At 38.9% G+C, this 18,732-nt stretch overlaps 2 protein-coding genes across 2 annotated transcripts; one reads left to right on the top strand and one right to left on the bottom strand.

Annotated features, from left to right (window-relative positions):
* Window positions 1-3,638: 3,638 nt before the first annotated feature.
* Window positions 3,639-17,001, bottom strand: selenoi (selenoprotein I). Its single transcript, XM_014969539.2, has 10 exons — window positions 16,785-17,001; window positions 14,266-14,334; window positions 12,938-13,046; window positions 12,426-12,500; window positions 10,055-10,317; window positions 9,838-9,946; window positions 9,705-9,753; window positions 8,552-8,732; window positions 8,285-8,464; window positions 3,639-7,397 (listed from the first exon to the last, which is right to left on the bottom strand). The coding sequence occupies exons 1-10, from the start codon at window positions 16,839-16,841 to the stop codon at window positions 7,290-7,292; spliced, it is 1,200 nt and encodes a 399-aa protein (XP_014825025.2). The 5' UTR covers window positions 16,842-17,001; the 3' UTR covers window positions 3,639-7,289.
* Window positions 17,002-17,364: 363 nt separating this feature from the next.
* ost4 (oligosaccharyltransferase complex subunit 4 (non-catalytic)) lies at window positions 17,365-18,368 on the top strand. Its single transcript, XM_014969538.2, has 3 exons — window positions 17,365-17,370; window positions 17,963-18,100; window positions 18,277-18,368. Exon 2 carries the CDS (start codon window positions 17,964-17,966, stop codon window positions 18,075-18,077), a length of 114 nt encoding a protein of 37 aa, XP_014825024.1. The 5' UTR covers window positions 17,365-17,370; window position 17,963; the 3' UTR covers window positions 18,078-18,100; window positions 18,277-18,368.
* Window positions 18,369-18,732: the final 364 nt, after the last annotated feature.

The following is an 18,732-nucleotide window of genomic DNA, read 5'->3' as shown; positions in this document are numbered from 1 at the left end:
TAGGAGCTTGTTATAACATGGGAAAAGCGTCTTTCTATGAGTGAAATAATCAGACACATTTTTGTAAATGTTAAGGAATTACTTACTTAATACGAGCTTCTATATGTTGGTAAAAAATTACTTGTTAGTTAGTTTTGTTTTAATTCAAGTGTACTAAGACATTTGCATTACAAACTACACCAGAAACACTTGGTGTAGTTTGTAGTTGGTAGGATTTTGTTTTTGTTGTGAAGAAAAAGTGAGAGAGTCAGTGGACATCAATTCTCAAGTCTTTCCAATAGATTTAGATCTAGACTTTGACTAGACCATTCTAACCTAAACTGTATAAGATATGCTTTCTTTTGCATCTTCTAATAAGTTCCAGAACAGTCCTGTATTCAACGCCTTGAGCCTTCCTGTCCACTCTAACCAGCTTTCCTGTCCCTGCAGAAGAAAAGCACATCCTTTTACCACCACAGTGTCATTTTGATGAATTCTGGTTTCGGCTGACCAAAGCATCTTCTTCCACACGTTGATAATGTTCCCCAAATGGCCTGTAGCAAACTTCAAATGGGACTTTACCATGTTTTTCTTGCTACTTCTCCATTAAGGCCACGTTTGTGGAGAAGACAAAAAGTTGTCCTTCTGGAAAATCTCCTTTACTCTGGATCTCTCTGCTGCTATCAGCTATTGGCAGCTTCTCTGACAAATACTGTCCATGCCTTGATGGGGTTGCAATTGTGCTACACATGTTCTACTTTTAATCATCATGTAACGTAACTCTCCTTTAAACATCTCCACAACCTGCTGTGCTTCTTGATCTTCATCATACTGTTTGTTTCCTAATGCCAGAATATGGATGGATGGACTTTGTGTGAGAGGAAGTCTAAGGGTTATGGATACTCCTTAGACGCAATGACGCATTAGCCCCTTCTCTGAAAATCAATCCAACACACACACACACACACACACACACACACACACACACACACACACACACACACACACACACGCACACACACACACACACACACACACACACACACACACACACACACAGGAACCTCCTGGCTTGATCACAACTTTTGGTTTGGATGAATCCGCAAACAAACGAAGCATTTCTGAATGCTAATAATAAAAACCCTAATGAGATGTTATTTACATCAAACCCGCAAGTCATCTACCGCCAGTTTCTCTTCATTGTTCTTCGGGATGACTCCAACTCTCTCCTCTCTATCTGAATCGTATTCATCTTCACATCGACTTTCTCTGCTGGCCTTTCATATCTTCCCAGTGAGGCTGATTTAAACGTTTCTGTATGAGGACAATAAAAAGAAAAAAAGGGGGGAAAAAATTGGGATGGGGGAGGGAGGGAGAATAAATGTTTGCTGCCAGACAAGCTTGCAGGCACAAATACATATCAATTACTAATGAAGTCTGTAAAAGAGAGCAGAGCCACATGAGTCAGAGGTGTTAAGTTCAGCACATGTTGTTCATACTGTGAAGAAGATTGTAAAAATGCCAACGGCTGCATTATCTGTGAAACTCGTTCAGTGGAGGGGAAACGGTGCTGAAAAGACTTTAATGGTTTCCACTTTAAAGCGCTCGGCTTCAGTTATCAAAAATCTGCTGATCTGAAGCGCCATCTGCTGGACGTTCTCATAAGTGCAGGTTTTATTTTCAATCAGCAATGACTTTTTTTTTCTTGTTTTACGCATTATAACATCCTGATTATCACTCACGTATAATTTCTGCAGTATATCTAGTTTTGTTTTTATTTTCGTCAGTGTTTTTAGTAGTCTGTAGTAAAATATGAAGTTAACAAAAGAAAAAGAAAAAAATGCAGATATATTTGGATCCTTCCTAATGTCATCAATGACAACTTCAAGTAGAGACTAAAGTCCTGAATGATGATGAGACTGATAAAAAAATGTGGGGAAAAACAATGACTGTAATACAATGCCGTCGAAAGGTTGGATCAAAATACTGTTCATAAGCAACTTTTGCTAGCAACCTAGGTATTATTCGGTGATAATTGTTGGATTTTCCAGCATTATGAAACACCGTACGGTAAAAAGAAAAAAAGAAAAAAAAACTGCTAAACAATGGCTCAAAAATCAGACAATTTTGACTTGATGCCAGGAAACCTACGTAAGAGCTGAACTGTAGTGACTCACTCCAAAAAGCAGTAAGATGCGTCATCATCAACCGTGAATCCACTTTTCACATAAAAACCCTTCAGTATTATTTCAGTTGTTCCTCATAAAACCATGTTTTTATGTTTGTTGTGACAAAAGTTTATGACGCCACACAAACTTTTGACCTTGATCCCGTGTTAGTTTTCTGCAAAATAGCATTAGGGTAATACAATCGGCTGAGGTCTTATCTTACACTGACGACAACTCTCTGCAGCAGTAGAGTCCAAACCTTTTGTCACATGGGCCAAAATCATAAAGTCAAAAGGACTGGATGTTTTCCCTCTCCTTACTCAACCGTAAAATAACTATTGAATACTTTAATTAAACAAAAAAAAGTAGTCAGATTTGTTGGTGGAGAGGGATGTGTAAATTATCATAGACGTAAAATTTTAAAAGGGTTTTGCATGTTTGTCTTATTGAAATAAATTTCACAATTTTTCTAGGCATCAGTTGGGAAAAAAAAATCAGGATTTAGGTCTTTCTTGGAAAATGCTTGCTGTATTTAGAAACGTTTAATAAATAAATTAAAAGCAGGTTTGAGTGCACAACAACTTGCTTATTTTAAGTTAAAGTCACTGGATTACAATGGGAAATGCAAAAAATAAAAATCTGGTTATTTAAAGGGAGTCTGAACACTGTGAAATGGATTTTGGGTGCCTGCCTACATGTGGAATTGGTGTTGTTGCTAGCATTTTCTTTTGTAAGAATATTTGATTTTGTGTATAATAATTTCGTTCTCATTAAAAATATTAACTCTCCATCTACATCAAACACCTGTGCTGAGGGGACAAATTTGATTCATTCTTGAAGTATAGCCGGGAGACCACACACAATCAGTTCAGAAGCTGCAAATGGCCCCTGGGCCACACTTTGAACACCCCTACACTGCGGTGTTCCCCACAGAGAAGTATATAAATTTCAATATAGTTTCCTATTAAAATGTAACTAAATCATGGCTATATTTCAAAATAGATGCACATTAAATTTTTTTTCCCAGTATTTTTGATGGATGCCTCTCTGTCTTCTTTCAGAAACAAACTGAATATGAATCTAGTAATTTTGGACTTAACTGTAAATTTGATACATCCTCACCGTAGTATAATCAGACTGCAAACTTATAGCAACTAGCTCACTGCAGCCCTCTGCTGCCCACATGTGGAGACAAAAGGAAATACAAGTGGTCTAGAGGTGCAGTTCTATCTGAGAAGAATAGATCAAAAATGTTTTTAATAAAAACGATATTTTATTTGTGTTTGAGCAATCCCATCCTTCACTGGTTAACTACACCACCACCAAAAAAAAAAAAAAAAAAAAAAAAAAAAAAAAAGTCACAATGACACTGGAGTGTTTGCTTGAGCTGCAGTACACAACAGCCCAGGGTGTGATGAGACTTTTTTTTTCTTTTTTCAAGCAAAACAAAGCAAAGCTTACATAAAGGAACATTAGAGCAAGGACTGTAACTGCATGAAAATTTCATTTTTGTTTTATTGAATGGCACAGTTGTTCTCTCCCAGGTGATCCCTCACTGCATCCAAGCAGTGCTTGTAGTGTTCATACAAAGCAGGAATTCCCACCATTTCCCCCCCAGAAAATTCCACAGGAGGGAAAAAAACAACAAAAAAATGGATTTGATCCAATCAGTTGGTAACTCAGAAAAATAATAATAATAATAATAATGAAACATTCAAACAAACCAAAACAAAGTACATAGACAGTGTTAAGTGCTGCAGTGTAGACAGCTTTGTGGATTGCAGTACTGATTGGCATTGAGTCCAAGTTACAGGAGAAAATCTGCCTACCGTTAAACACTTGGTTTTAAAAATAAAATTAAATAATAAAACAGGTATTTACACACACACTCAAACATACAATCGTACTTCCTGAATAGACATGTAGACACGGAGCTGTACAGAGCAGACAGTGCATTTACCCATTACATCACGACGGCCGTTAGCGTCCCCACAGCGGGGGTTCGTTAAAGGACTACAGATTTCCCACAATACAGTGCAGCAGCTCTGTAAACCAAAACGAGCTGCTTGGCGTTGCTTAGTAACCGTTTAGTCACCTGCAAACATGAGCTATTAGCTATTTCTCTCGTTCAAAGCAATATTTCCTATGGCGCTTTTCCCTAAACGTGACCACAGACGGCTGTATGGGAACGGCTCGGGTTTTTCTTTTTGGAAGGTCACAGTTATTCCGTCAAACCAAACCTAGCGTTTAAAGTCATTTTTATGATAGCAAACGGCTGGAGTTTTCGGCTGGTATGTGAAGCCCCTTTCTCACCTGCTGCTGCCGCACGTTTGAGGTAAAAAAAAAAAAGAAAGCTAAATCGGCAGTTTGCTAATATTTCCGGTCACAAAACCTGCAGCCATGAGAAAGATGGCGGTTAAGCAGCTAGCAACAGGCTAGCTACTCGAGATTACCTCTTAAAAAATTTACATGACAATATCAGATTTTTATTGTCCATTTAAAAAACAAAAACAAAAAAACACAGAACAAATAAAATTCATTGAAATAATCAGTTAAAAACCACTAAATTTAGAGTGCGACTCTACTAAATTTCTGTATTGCATCAAAATATAAAAAAGGCTTATATATAATGGCATAATATTTTTTTATATTATAACACTAGATGCCTGAGCAGTTAGTAGATGAAGGGAAATTTTTGCTTTTCTGTTTTAAATAAAACAATCATGGTATATACTTTTGTTTATAACTTTTAACTGTATGAATCATGCAATATTTGCTCCCAGATTTAAAAGAGAAATGTATAACATTACTCAATTTCTATTTTAAACTCCACAAAAGAGCAAAAATGATTTCTATATGACACAACGTACAGATTACTAATGTCAAAACAGTGTAACATACATTTGTTTATAATTTCTTGGATTCTGATACACAGATCTGAGCTGAAAATTTTTAATAAAACCGCCTCTAAATTTAGCTGTAGTTTTCAAGTGCTAATTTCACAAAATATTCCTTTTCTTATCTGCTTTTCATGGACAAATGCAGATAAAACAAGATGCAAGCAGCTGGTTAATTAGTAAGGCTACCTGTTCAGGTAGCTACTTCCCAACATCCAAATCTGTACATCTTACATGTGCACAGCAACAGGTGGGGGAAGGGCCATTCTTTATACAACTGGAGAAAATTCTAACCGTTCCGGCATGTTGGGAAAAGAAAATAACTCTTTACGTATGGGATGACGGAAGGACATTTTAAAAACCCGGCATCCCGGTACCCAGCCTACACTCAGTATAGATAAACTGAACCGTGGATGGGTATTTGTATTCAGCTGCATTAATCACAAGTATTGAGACAATGTTAATAATATTCTAATTTTGTGATTCTAACTGATTCTGACACAGACACACATTAAATGATGCTACGTTGCTGACTTTTCAGCCCGTCAGAGACAAGTTGCATGTACAGATGCACCGATCGATCACACAGCATTAGGAACTGGGACGATTCTTCCCCAACTGGATCCGATCCGATTTTTTTTTTACCCCCTGTCCTTTAAGCGCATCAAAGCTATGAAATGCCCACAGTTTCAGGTAATAAACATAAACTTTGAGACACATTAGAGAAATGAAAGGAAAATGCCACTGATATTCCTTTATGCTCCGTTAAATTCGAAACTACCATCTCTATTAGAGAACCTGTGGAAGACATTTCTGCTTTATTCCTTAGAAGAAAGCGTAGCAATCAAACCTCCAAGAAAAAAAAAGAAAAAATATATATATTAAAAAAAAAAATCGGTATCGGCCAGGGAAGCCCCGACTGGTGCATCTTCAGTTGTGAGAAATGTCCGCCTCAACAAACTTAAACCGTGTTTTGTGAAAAAGTCAAACATAAAAACCCCGCCAACTTGGAGACAAAAAGACGGGTGGCGTTAAACATCCTGAAAAACAACAAAAGCGACGCTAGCTCTACGCCACATTGTAGAAAAAGAAATGAAAAGAAAACCCAAGACAACCAGCGGCGTTCAGAGGTTTTGCGCTGTCCTGTGCGGAGGCTTGGTCCCTCAGAGTGAGTCCGCTCCGCTGGCGGTTTTTGGACGCACTCTTCATTCAAGCGCTGCGCAACATAACAACTACCGCAGAGAGAAGCATAGCCAAAACGGATTAAAAAAAAAACATGAAATGAAAAAAAAAAAAAATGAAATAAAGAAGAAGTAGAAGAACGAATCAGCGTGAAAACACGACACCTCAGAGGGAAGGGAGAGCTGGTACTCGAGTAAAAACTAAGAAAGGGTTAGTAGAGGTCAACCTGATTTGAGTCTCGCCCCAGTTAGTCAATAATTAGTTAGAAGGGAAATGTTTACACTTTTTTAGGCTTCGTTACAGAAATTTCACCCCAAACAATGTTTTTAGAATATATACAAGAAGTTAACATTTACCACAGATGAGTCACTGGAAGATTGAAAAAAAAAAAAAAAAGGGGGTGGGAGGGGGAATTGACCAAACGTTTAAATTCTGGACAAAACTGGAGCTACAGTTTCCCAGTGTTCCCAGGTTTGATCAACAACACTCCGTCAGACATTCCTGTTCAGACATTTAAACTGAAATGGCGTTTTCCCAGGGCATTACTATACATTCATAATACTATGTGGCTTCAGAGATTACCCATATAATCTGTGTTTAGCTCACATGTCCGTCTTTGCGAGCCGACCCGATGGAGCAGACAGTTAAAGGTCTTGACTCGGAAAACTAGCTTCAGTTTAATTATTGAGGTTTGGACGAAGAGATCCTGAATGCTCCGGGTAATGACGGGGCCCCCCGGTAAAGTCTCGTGGCTCCTGCGGGCTTCCGTCCGCCGTGACGGAAGCGCATTTCCGTAGGAAACAATAGCACCTCATTGGCTCGACAAAGTCGGCCAATCACCAGTGACAAAAGCCAGAGGCCCCGGGGCCCAACCCCGTCGCCGTGACCGGACTCTGATCGGTTCGCTTTGGGAATGTGCGTTCGAGTGTGACTGCGTTTGTCGTGTGTGTGTTAGAGGAGGCCCACTGTCCGTTTCACTTGCAGCGTCCTTTTTGTGGAGGGGGCAGGGGGCTCTGTTTCCGCGGTGAGGGTGAAGTGTCGTTAGGTGGAACAGAGGAGCAGCTTAGACCTCTGCCGCCGTCAGGCCGATTCGTTCCTCCTCATGTCAGTCCCGGCTGGGCTTCTTCAGTGAGAAGGCAAAGATGCTAAAATGGTCGCTGAGCTGCTTCACCTGCCGATGACAACAACAAACGTCAAACTCCAAATTCAAAATATTGCAAAGCTGCAACACTGCTAAACCTTACCAAAGCTTTTGATCATGTTTTTAGTGGAAATATTAGAAATAAGACAAAGAGGCACTACATTGATGGAAAAAATACTAGTTAATCTGCCAGTAGAACAGCACATTTTAACTTATCATATTCAGTGTTTCCCCCAGTGTATTATAAGCCTTACGGACCACCAGGCTTTACTTGTGCCCCCACCAGGCTAGGCATTGCTTATTTCAAATTTTTTTTTTTTATGTTTCCATTTTTTAAGACTTTATAGTTGGTGTTCAGGTATCAATCTTCCAATCTTTTAATAACACATAATTATCAAGTGATATTTTCAAATTTACTGTCAACTTTAAACACTTTTTAACTCAAAAACATGATGGACCGCTGAATGAATGACTGCCATGGCACCCCGAGCATCGGGCTTAGCAGGTTTTCTGGAGAAATCCATGATTTGCAAAAAATATCTTATTCCACTGGCAGATTATTTCACTTCCAAGCAGGAATTTTTCCATCAATATTATGGAATTATGGACTTAACACAAGCTCCTGTTTGGTCAAACGGACGAAAACTTCAACAGATTTCAGCCGAGCTAAGATGGAAATCTTGGATTTCAGCCATTTACAAGTTAAGAATGTCTTTGTTCTTTTTTCTTATCTCCATATGGACCATGAGTCAGATGAATAAATCAATCCATCATAATTTAATTCAGAGCAAAAACATTGATTGGTCACTCCAAACCCGATGCCAGACTTCTTCATCTCAACAATAAATAACGAAATAACGTCGCATTTTTATCTCTAATCCCAGCACTTGTAATGCAGTTAGTGTGTGAGTTCTTACCACCGATACGCCGTAGTGTATGTGTGTGAGGATGACCGCGGCTGTCCATAAGTAAAGCAGCAGCGTCTCGTTGGTGAAGACCCCCGTGACGGCTCCGCCCACCACCACCGTCATCGGCAGCAGCAGCCAGGTCAGCGGCTCGCAGCGGGTGTTACTCATTTGACACACGATCAGCTTACACTGGAAAACAGACACATACAATTATGATTAAACACAGAAATTTGATGGAAAAACAGAAAAACAAAAAAGCTTACGCCTGGTACTCACTGTGACATTGGCGAACGCCGTCCCCACCATGAGGCAGTAGATCCTGGGCTGCAGGTCCAGGATCTTGGACGGGGAGAAGATGACCCAGGCAATGGACAAGACGAAGAGGAGGATGGGGGACAGGAAAGGCAGGAAGGCTTCGTACAGGCTGCTGTGCTTCAGAGTGTTGCTCCTGTAAGCCCTGAAACATCCGCAAGGCCGAGACGTCGTCACGTTGTAGCAAGGCAACCGCAGAATTCAGAGGTTTCATTTGAGAGCAAGAAATAGCGAACAACTGGGAGACGGAAGATTTCGCTTCTTTCTTGTTTTTAACAAATGAAACCTGAAAAGTGTGAAGTGCATTTGGATTCAGCCTCCTGAGTCAACACTTTGCTGAACCACATTTTGATGCAATTACCAACGCAAGCCAATAGGGGGCAGGTTTCTATCAGCTTTTGACAGCTTGACAGGAAAGTTCTGACAATTCTTTGCAAATCTCGGTCTTGCCACAGATTATCATGTGGATTGAGGTCTAGACTTTGACTAGGCCAATCCAGCACATGACTGTGCTCTGGTATAAACTATTCTACTTGAGCTCTGGCTGTATATTTAAGGGTCTTTTCCAGCCTCTGACAGGTTTTTGTTCAGGACTGCATTTATGCTGCGTTCCAGTTATACTCTGAACTGGGAAATTCCGACTTCCCAGTTGGAAAAAAATATCAACTGGGAAAGTAGGAGCAACTCTGACTAAGGTTGTGTTCAAAAGCTTCCTGATCCATTTTGTTTATGGTTTTGGCTATCTGTGGTTTTTATGTACCTTCTACCCACTCTTTTTGGTTATTGTGTTTTATTTTGCATATTTAAAATGTTTTCCTGTTCCAGTGTGAAGAGTACTGCAGAAAATGAAAGTATGATTAATCTTTAAGAAGGCAATTGTGCATTATTATGCTGTTGTCAACAAAATACTTGAAAATGGTCACAAAATAAAAATATTATCGTTTATCGCAATGCTTTCTGGGACAATTCTAGCAAAATTTATCATGACAGTCAATTACATGCTACTTAGTGTTGATTACCTAAAAATCTCAATAAAATATGACGAAGTTCATGGTTGGAATGTGGGAAAGTGTGAAAAAGTTCAAGCAGCATGAATACTTTTGCATTAAATACTCACTTCAAGACGTTGTAGAGGCTCATGGGTAACGTCACAGTAAACGAACAGCCTGGAAACCAGCAGAAGATCGTGTTAAAAGCAGCCGGAGCAAAAACACAAACAATACATTTTAATGCGACCAATCAGAGCCTACCTATGATCATGAAGGTGAAGAGGTCCCTGTAGAGAAGGTTAAAGATCACTGGCTGGTACCAGGTCTCCACTCCCACCACAGCAGTCACCAAGTAAACAAGGGAGATCGTCTAGAAGGAGACGGGACAAAAAGAACAATAATCTTTTGTGAGCCCAACATACTGAATCCATAATCTCTACATATGTGTGTGTGTGTGTGTGTGTTTGGGGGTCCTCACCACTTGGCTGACGTCGTAGCCCCAGGGCAAAAACAAGATGCCCGTGTTGTATTTCTCCCAGTGGGACAGGATGAAGGAGAACAGCACCACCCACAGGATGAAGTAGAGCGTGACCACGCCCACGCCGCTCTCCCCGCGCCCGAATATGGAGTACACGGTGGCCACGAAGAAGATGCACGCCCAGCTGTCCAGGCCGTGGTCGAACAGCTCCCCCAGTGGCGTCGAGGAGTTGGTGCGGCGGGCCTGTTTCCCGTCGACGCCGTCTGGTGAAAAAGGAAAGAGAAACGTTATGTGTTTACAGACAAGTGATACAAAGAGGCACAGATATGTGACACCTCCGACCGGATAAAGCTGCTGCCCACTCCAAATAAATTCTTTAGAGTGACACACATTCCTACGTCCCACTGCTGCTGCAGCACATATGGACTTCCACCCAAGAGTCCCCTGGAAATGGGTTAATATGATTTATGGAGCTAACCTCCGGACAAAGAGGTGCTTATGGAGAAACAGTTGACTGGGTTTCCCTTTAACTTAACAGCCACAAGGCGGCGTCTTTGGGAATTAAACTCGAGAAGTTGTGACTGAAGTCAAAAGGACTAACTTGTTTCAAGTGTCATGTTTTGCAGAGCGGAATGGAAATAACACAAAAACGTTCTATGAATTATATATATATATATATATATATATATATATATATATATATATATATAAAAAGAAAGTTGAATTTGTGGTGGATTTTCTATAACCCAAACATGTAACAGTCTCACACAAGCTAAATAATACACAGACTTAGAGAAACTACATCCTTTTTTGTTGCCTTCACAATTCATAATTTTGTATAGATATTTAATCAACCCTTAAATTAGAATTGAGTTAAAATGATTGGCTTTGTGTCATTGACCTGTCTTTTAAAGTTGCAGTATGTAACGTTTACAAAATAATTTTTTTTTTTTTTTACATATTTAAAAAACGGTCACCATATTGTGACAGTGTAATATGAGAGATCATCTGTGAAAAAATACATAAATAAATCAAATTGAGCTCCTCTATCACCTCCCTGTGGTCTTACTGCCATCTGAAAAATGCAAAAACAACCAATCAGAGGCAGGAGGTCGGTCTTAGCATCGCTCAATATGCTAATGGCTGAGAAACGACAACAAAAAAAAAAAAAACTGTTTATCTAACCTTATTGGTAGCCATGCTAACTAGCCTTAGCATTCATGGTAGGCTGTGCTGTTGTGTGCCAGCTGTAGAGAGCAAGCACGTACACAAGCTTGACTGACAGCGCAAAGACCCTCCAACTGGCTCTGATTGGTTGGTTTTGACCGAGCGGTATATTGCAGATGCCAATAGGAGCTCTGGGAGAAGATAGAGATTTTCTGTCTCTGACAGTTTTGACAAATATGTAAAAAAAAACATTTCTTAATATTTTTTTTAATAAAAGCTTAAACAGTCCACAATTTCTTTCTTTGGTTAAAGTTGAAGCTAATTAAAAAAACATCCCAGAAGCTGGTTTATCCAGATCAAAACCAGTTCTAATGTCTTTCACTGTGTACAATCTACACGCTCAAGATCTCACTGTCAACTGTGAAACAGCCCCAAGGGATGCTAATCGCTGCCATGTCTGATGGCTGATACTGTATTCTTAAATCTGAAAGCCTCACCTTGAATCCTTCACGTATTTGTATCTGATTGTGTCCAGATAAGTCAATCTGCGTCTCATCTGGACATGAACATTTCATCCAGAAGGAGTTTAGCCTGTCATTGGCAGATATTTGTGTTGTGTATATTTTTGACTCTGTGCGGATTAAATGAACCCAAAATAAAGTAAAACTTGTGTGACTGAATCTAGCTCTTAAAAAATGGCTGAAGCTGTATGTTTATACTGGTCCAAACCCATCACAGAAAATCCAAAATAATGAGATTCACGCTCAAGAACAGTGGATGCAAAGTTCTCACTGACACCATCAGTAAAATGTCTTAAAAATATGTTTAAAAAATTGTCAAAATATTATTTTACCAAAAAATTGACAAACTAATATCAATTTTTGAGCATTTTCCAGGACTAGGAATTGCAATTCTCAACATGATCGATTTCTTTCTGCACCTCTAATGTTACCCGACTGCTGTGAGTTACAAACTGCCTGCTCTTCCTCACATGACCGGTTTCCATGCGCCTGCGTTACGTGTGACCCCTCGCTCTCAGCACTGCTGAGTGCCTCCTAGACTCCGAGTCAAAAATAATAAACTGACCACCAAACAGATTTTTGAGAAACGCTCCCCACCTCTGATCTTCTCAGAAAGTCAGAGAGAGGAGGGGAGGGGGAAAAAAAAAAAAAAAAATCCAGAGGTCTATGAGGTCAGAACTCACCAAGAGTGTAGGCTAAGAAGTTGAAGATCCCAGCAGCCACCCACACCCAGCTAGGCACATGCTGGTTTCCTGCAGCTGAGACATGAGTGACGTTAGCACACGACCCAAACATTTACAGTCAGAAACACACAAAATATCTGGTTTCTACTTTTCTAATTCAACATAAATCCATTTAAGATACAGTGTTTTTTGTGTGTTTTTTTTTGAGGTCAAAGTGTCTGTGGTAAGATGACACACCAAAACACAGAATGTCAACACAAACCGTGTTAGCCTTTGTTTCTGCATTACAGATACGCACCAACGTGGCAACACTGATAACATTCTCTGTGTGTGTGTGTGTGTGTGTGTGAAAGATTTAATAAGTTAAAAATTGTCCTGAGCAACACGCGTCGATCCTGTTTCCATAAGTGACGCACTTTGGCCCCACATAAACAAAGACGGAGCTGCTCCCAGCGGCTATGGTTGTGTGTCACGGTAAAATACGCCCAGCGGGAACGAAGTGATGGACCTACAAGAGGCAGTGAAGTCAAAGTCGTAGAAGGCCAACATGAGGAAGTTCAGCACGAGGAACATGAAACCAGTGAATGTGATGAGGTTCGGAGCCAGCCATGTTGGTAAAAACTGTTGGAAGAGAAAGAGAAACACAGATGATGGAGTTTGATCCATTAGAAATGAAGCACAAAAATGAAAAGAGAATGTAAAACACATTTCTGTGCATAGATGAAGCAAAGTACTTAAAAAAATTATTGTAATCAGGTCAGAGAGATAAATCTGAGTCACATTTTACTCTTGTTATTTTATTAAAACTCTTTATAAAAGTGTTGCCTCATTTTTTTTCCACTACAAGAAAGCTGGAAGTCCAAACTTTTTGGCACGGGGCCAAAAATGGTAAAGTTCCTCAAAATGTTTTGTATTTTTCTTTTTAATCACGATTGCAAAATCTTTTTATTATTATTATTATTAATACTTTTACCTCCAAAATAAACAAACAAAAACAATACTTTAATATAATAAGCAAATGTGTCAGATTCCCTTTCGAATGAATAATACTTTTCTTCAATTTGGATGATTTTGGGTCAGAAAAAATACTTTATTTTCTGCGTTGCCGGCTGGATATGGAAAATGCCTCTACCTTACCATTTACGGGCGATGATGTCACAAGGTGAAGCTTTTATTTTGTCGGTAAAAGGCGATGATTGGAAAGGTTTTTCAATTTTTTCAAGAGCATGTAACAAAACTACTTTATGTAATACAATGAATCGCAATGTTTTGTGGAAACGCAGCAAAGTCTGGTGAGACATTTTTCCAAAAACGCCACCCTCCAGAGAAAGTGGGACTAATTGGAGGTCGAAGACTTCCAACGTGTTACTACCAATAGTATGTTAATATTAAAGCATTTTAGGCTTATCGTCTTGTTTTTACTGGGAATGAAACCCGTCCTAAACGCCCCGTCTGCCCCAGTCGCGGCTCTCTGGGTGCAGCTTTAGGTGCGCCGCCTCGGTAACTCGAGCCGGAAGCCTTATAGCTTTCACCCCGCTGCGCAATCAGCCGTCAGTCGACAACCTTTGGATCGTGTTTTGATATCACTTTATCAGATTTGCTTACTCATTATTATCGTTTTTGCTAAGATATGCAGCTATAAATGACAGAAAATATGTGAGTAATGAAAGGGTTGTAAAGATAAAAAAAAAGATGAATCTACTTTCCAAATCAAATTAAAAATCGGTATTTTTTATTTTTTAGTCAGGCATATTTTGGGACGCTCTATCGAAGTCTCCCGCTGTCGCCGACGGCTGGAAACTTCATTAATGATGGAGCGCTCCACAGGTCTCACTCTTACCTTCACTAAAAAGTTCCAGAAAGGATGCATAACGTAGACGGACAGGGGATTCGTGTCCACGGCGCTGTACTGCGAAAAACAGACAAACAAAAAAATCCCGTCATTTTTTTATTTACACCTATTAGAATTCGCACTCATTTTCTATGTCATTTACACGTGTTTCGTGTTTACAGGCTCATCGAGTGAGTCTTGAGACCAAAACAAACCCGGCTCCAGTGTCTGTAACTTTATCTCGGCAAGACAAACACGCGTAAGAGATCCAGTGTAGCCGGACCCAGTGGCAGCTGTCAGGAGTACACGCTGTCCACCGCTCGTCACGTCACTATTTTGGTAAACTCTGGCCATTTCCTGTGGATTTTTAATCTATCTTTCCAATCTGTATCCCTTAAAGGAGGAGCAGGATCTTCATTTCCACTTTATTTAAAATAAATATTTCACTGGAGCCACAGCTGTGTTTACTGTCAGTAAAGAAGCAAGACAATGCAGCCACACCCCACTAATGTTACCCCATAATGTTACTACAATACAGCTGTATCAGTGTTGTGTTTTTCTTCTTCCTGTTAGTGAGAATTTCTACACTTTAATCACACTGTAAAACTTTTCTAAGTCAGATCACACTTTGCACTCTTATCTCCAAAAGAGGAAGAAAACTGCATACCAACCACAGAAGCACAGTGCACACACACACACTCATCTGTACGCCTTGGTAAATTATTTGAAAATCGATTCTCGTTATAAACAAGACGTCTGAAGGAGCTAAAATATAAATTATTTCACAAGCAGAGGCTGCAATAAAGTGCTGGGTTAAAAGAGGTTTTAAACCTCGTGGTTTAAAATAAAAACATTAAAATCTTCCCATCGTGTTGTTCTGCCTGTTGAAAGTCTTTATAAAAAGATGCAAGGAGGTGTAGAGTGACCCCCACCTGTTTCTGAATACTAGTGAGAAGCAGGCTACAAATGACTCATGAATTACAGATCTAGTTTCTACACACACACACACACACACACACACACACACACACACACACACACACACACACACACACACACACACACACACACAAAAATCAAGCCAATTTGTTTCTGTCATTAAAGTATCATGTTTAATTTATCGTCAAGCATGTAAATATAAGAAGGAGAAAATTTAAATATTTTTTTTGTGTTTGTTTTTATTTAAAACTCAAGTTTTTTGTGGGCCATATTCCACTCTACAATTCAAAGTCTGGACACCCCTCACTGAAGACGTTTTAGGTCCTTTTCAGACATTAAATATCTAAATTTAACATTACATCAATTAAGACAAACAACTGCTTATCCCTGCTTGATGTCTATGTGTTCAAACTAGAACAGTAACAATAAAAATAATCCAGAAAACATTAAACGGACAGCCATAATCAATGCATTGTTTTTATAAGAAGCACTAGGAGTATTGAGTCATTTTTCTGTTTTATATAGATGCACCACTCGGATGATATTATGTGTGTGTGTGTGTGTTTAATGAATTTCTGCAACTGTGTTGATTTTTACGCAAGTTTATAACAAAAACTGAATGCCTACTTGGAACACAGTGAGTGGACACCGCAAGTGGAGGAAGGCAATGAAAAGACAATTATTAGCAAAACGCCTCTCATGACTAACAAGAACATGACTAACAAGAAATACAATAACACAACTAAGAAAATGAAAGTGGAGCTTACAATGAAATTGTAGGAGCTAACCAACTATAAATATAGCTCATACTTTACATTAAATCATATTTTCTCTTCTTATTTTTTGAGACAAACTGCATAATCAATAAATTTGGGACAAATTCACTTCTAGTCCAAACTGGAAGTAAGAAATATCCGAACTGTGATATTTCTGCTTAGGAACTAACTAAATAGAAATATCACGACGACAAGCAAAGGAAATTGGTTGTTTTTTGATATTTTTCAACCGATTAAGTTAAAACAAAATGTAAGACAGCCCCCGGCTTTATGCTAGTGTACAATTCTCATCCCTCCCTCTGCTTCACTAGCGTATTATGACAGATATACTACAACAATTAATACCAAATGAGCCTTCCATACAAACCAAACCTCTCTGGAAACTTTGAAAAGAGCTTTTTGTCAAATCGGATAGAGAAAGAATGGCTAGCCATTAGCTTCTGCACCTTTGTAAAGCAGGAGGCTGCATGCCACTACACTTCCGGTCAATATAAAAAGGATGTTTAATTAAGAACACTGTGTTAGGTGTAGTGAGAAACACGCCTTAATGCTCAGTGGCGATAAAGGGTAAGCCACAAACAATAATTATAAGCAGTAGGGATATTCTATAAAATTAATAAAAGTTAGAATCGACAACTAAACAAAAAACATTTTTATCATGAGACGAATGAAGATACATACATCCCGATTACATTTAGTTGATAAAAAGCTTTATCAAAGCGAAAGACCTAACTAACATCCGGCAAATGTGTAATTCCCCAGCATCAGCGAACAGGATCGTGACAGCTATCAGCCCAGCATTTTCTGTCTTACCTTATATCTGTCGAACCCCGCCAGCTGCTCCTTTGTGACATATTCGTAAAGAGCCATGGCGGTACAGTTATGTTCAGTATCTCTTCCTCTGGAGGTGCAAATCCTTCACGCTAGCTGCCGATTCGGAGTACCATCTAGCTTAGCCGCTGTCTTTCACGCCGGGTGAGGTGATGTCAAGTCGAACCACCGGAGCCACTCCTTCTCCAACGAGCACTCCCAGCTCGTGGAGCTCAATACCGCCCCCTTCAGATCTGGATGATAGGTTTTTAAAAACGGCAAGAAAAGTAAATAAAATGTGTTTCTTGAATAATACGTACCAGATACATCATATTTGTAGTAATAATAATATATATATATCTATATATTTATATATAGATATATATATTTGAAAACAAAATATAAAAAATTTCTGAGACAAGGTTTTCAAATTTGTTCATTTGTGTCGAAAGTGCGTTCTATAACTAGTGAAATAAATGTGACGTGGCTTTAGGTTGCATCCCCGGAAGAAGGCAGATTTATTTGCTTATGCCGAGAGGAGCTGGAGTGTCACTTGCGATTAAAAAAGAAACCTAATTTAAAGAATAAGGTAACGACTACAGTGGATACATTTCATTTTATATTGATTATACTTGTTTACATCTATGTTTCTTCATTCAATTAGTTGCACTAGTTAGCCTACAAGCTAAGCTAACGTTAGCACTGACATTTATGTCTTTAAATGATTCAAGCTAATTTGATCATTAAGAGATGTTCTATTTAAAATATTATTTAAATTAAGTTGCGTTTTAGGATGCAGATGTGTTTTTGGATGCAGCACGAACGCTTCACCAACTTAAAGCATGTCGTGCTACAAAATGTTAAGCTTCTAACAAATAGTCATATCTCTTGGTCGCTTGAATAGAACCGAAGTTAGCTAAAACGGCACCATCACAACAATGTAATTTATAATAAGAGATCACTATCGCTATCTATCGCTGCAAAACCATACCCATTTTTTTCTTTAAGCAATTTTAACACCTTTAACTGTTCACTTATGTAACAGCATGACATATGTACATGTGGTTAAATTAAACAATAGTTTTTAAATAAATGTAAATGCATTACAAAGTGAAGTAATGCAGCGATCAAACCTGCGCTAAATCCATGGCCTGAGCTGACTTGCCGTTTCTTTTCTCCAGGATGGTGACTGACGTCCAGCTGGCCATCTTTGCCAACATGCTTGGCGTGTCGTTATTCTTGCTGGTTGTGCTCTACCATTATGTTGCTGTGAATAACCCCAAGAAGCAGGAGTAGGTTTCACTACAATGACCCGGGAAGTGAGTGTATTTCTATTTAACTTTTTCTGGAGGACCTTTTTTTGGGGTGTAAGACACACTTTCAGCATGATGTCACCTGATTTAAGTGTTTTTTTTTTTCTTTAATTCCATAAAGTGCATGATTTGAGGGAAGAGTGCAATGAAGTCTCTTAACACATTGTTTTTCTTCTCCTCAGGTGAGATAGTTGGAGTCCTAATCTTCCTCTGAAGAAGATGAAGTTCTGTTGCATGATGCTTTTTTATTTCTATTAAAAATGTCTGAATTCAATTAGTCATGATCCGTCTTTTTCCTTAAATATTCAGCTTTATTTCAAATAGTTAAAACACTAACCCTCATATGAACGAGGGCCACCAGAGGGGAAAATTAACAGAAATATCAGGGCTAAAATATGAAACCATGTTGAACTTTAACTTTCAAGTGATTTATTTGATTATACATGGAAAATAAAATTCTTTAAGTTAAAGCAGATAGAGCTACAATTTGGCAGCTATAACTGTGTCTAGGAACTTAGAGGACTATATGTTTAGAGATCCTTACATATACAGATGTTTAAGAGTGTGATCTTATCAAATTCAAAAAGCAAAATTAGTGTAGATTTATTACATGCTACAACACTTTCCTTTCACTCAAC

The sequence above is a fragment of the Poecilia mexicana genome, unplaced genomic scaffold, assembly GCF_051168715.1.
Source record: "Poecilia mexicana isolate PSO_F unplaced genomic scaffold, ASM5116871v1 scaffold_21, whole genome shotgun sequence".
Taxonomy (NCBI): domain Eukaryota; kingdom Metazoa; phylum Chordata; class Actinopteri; order Cyprinodontiformes; family Poeciliidae; genus Poecilia; species Poecilia mexicana.
This window is presented reverse-complemented; position numbering and strand designations above follow the sequence as displayed.

Coding starts and splice junctions, on each gene's coding strand:
- ost4 (XM_014969538.2), top strand. CDS start 17,964: ATGGTGACTGACGTCCAGCTGGCCATCTTTGCCAACATGCTTGGCGTG.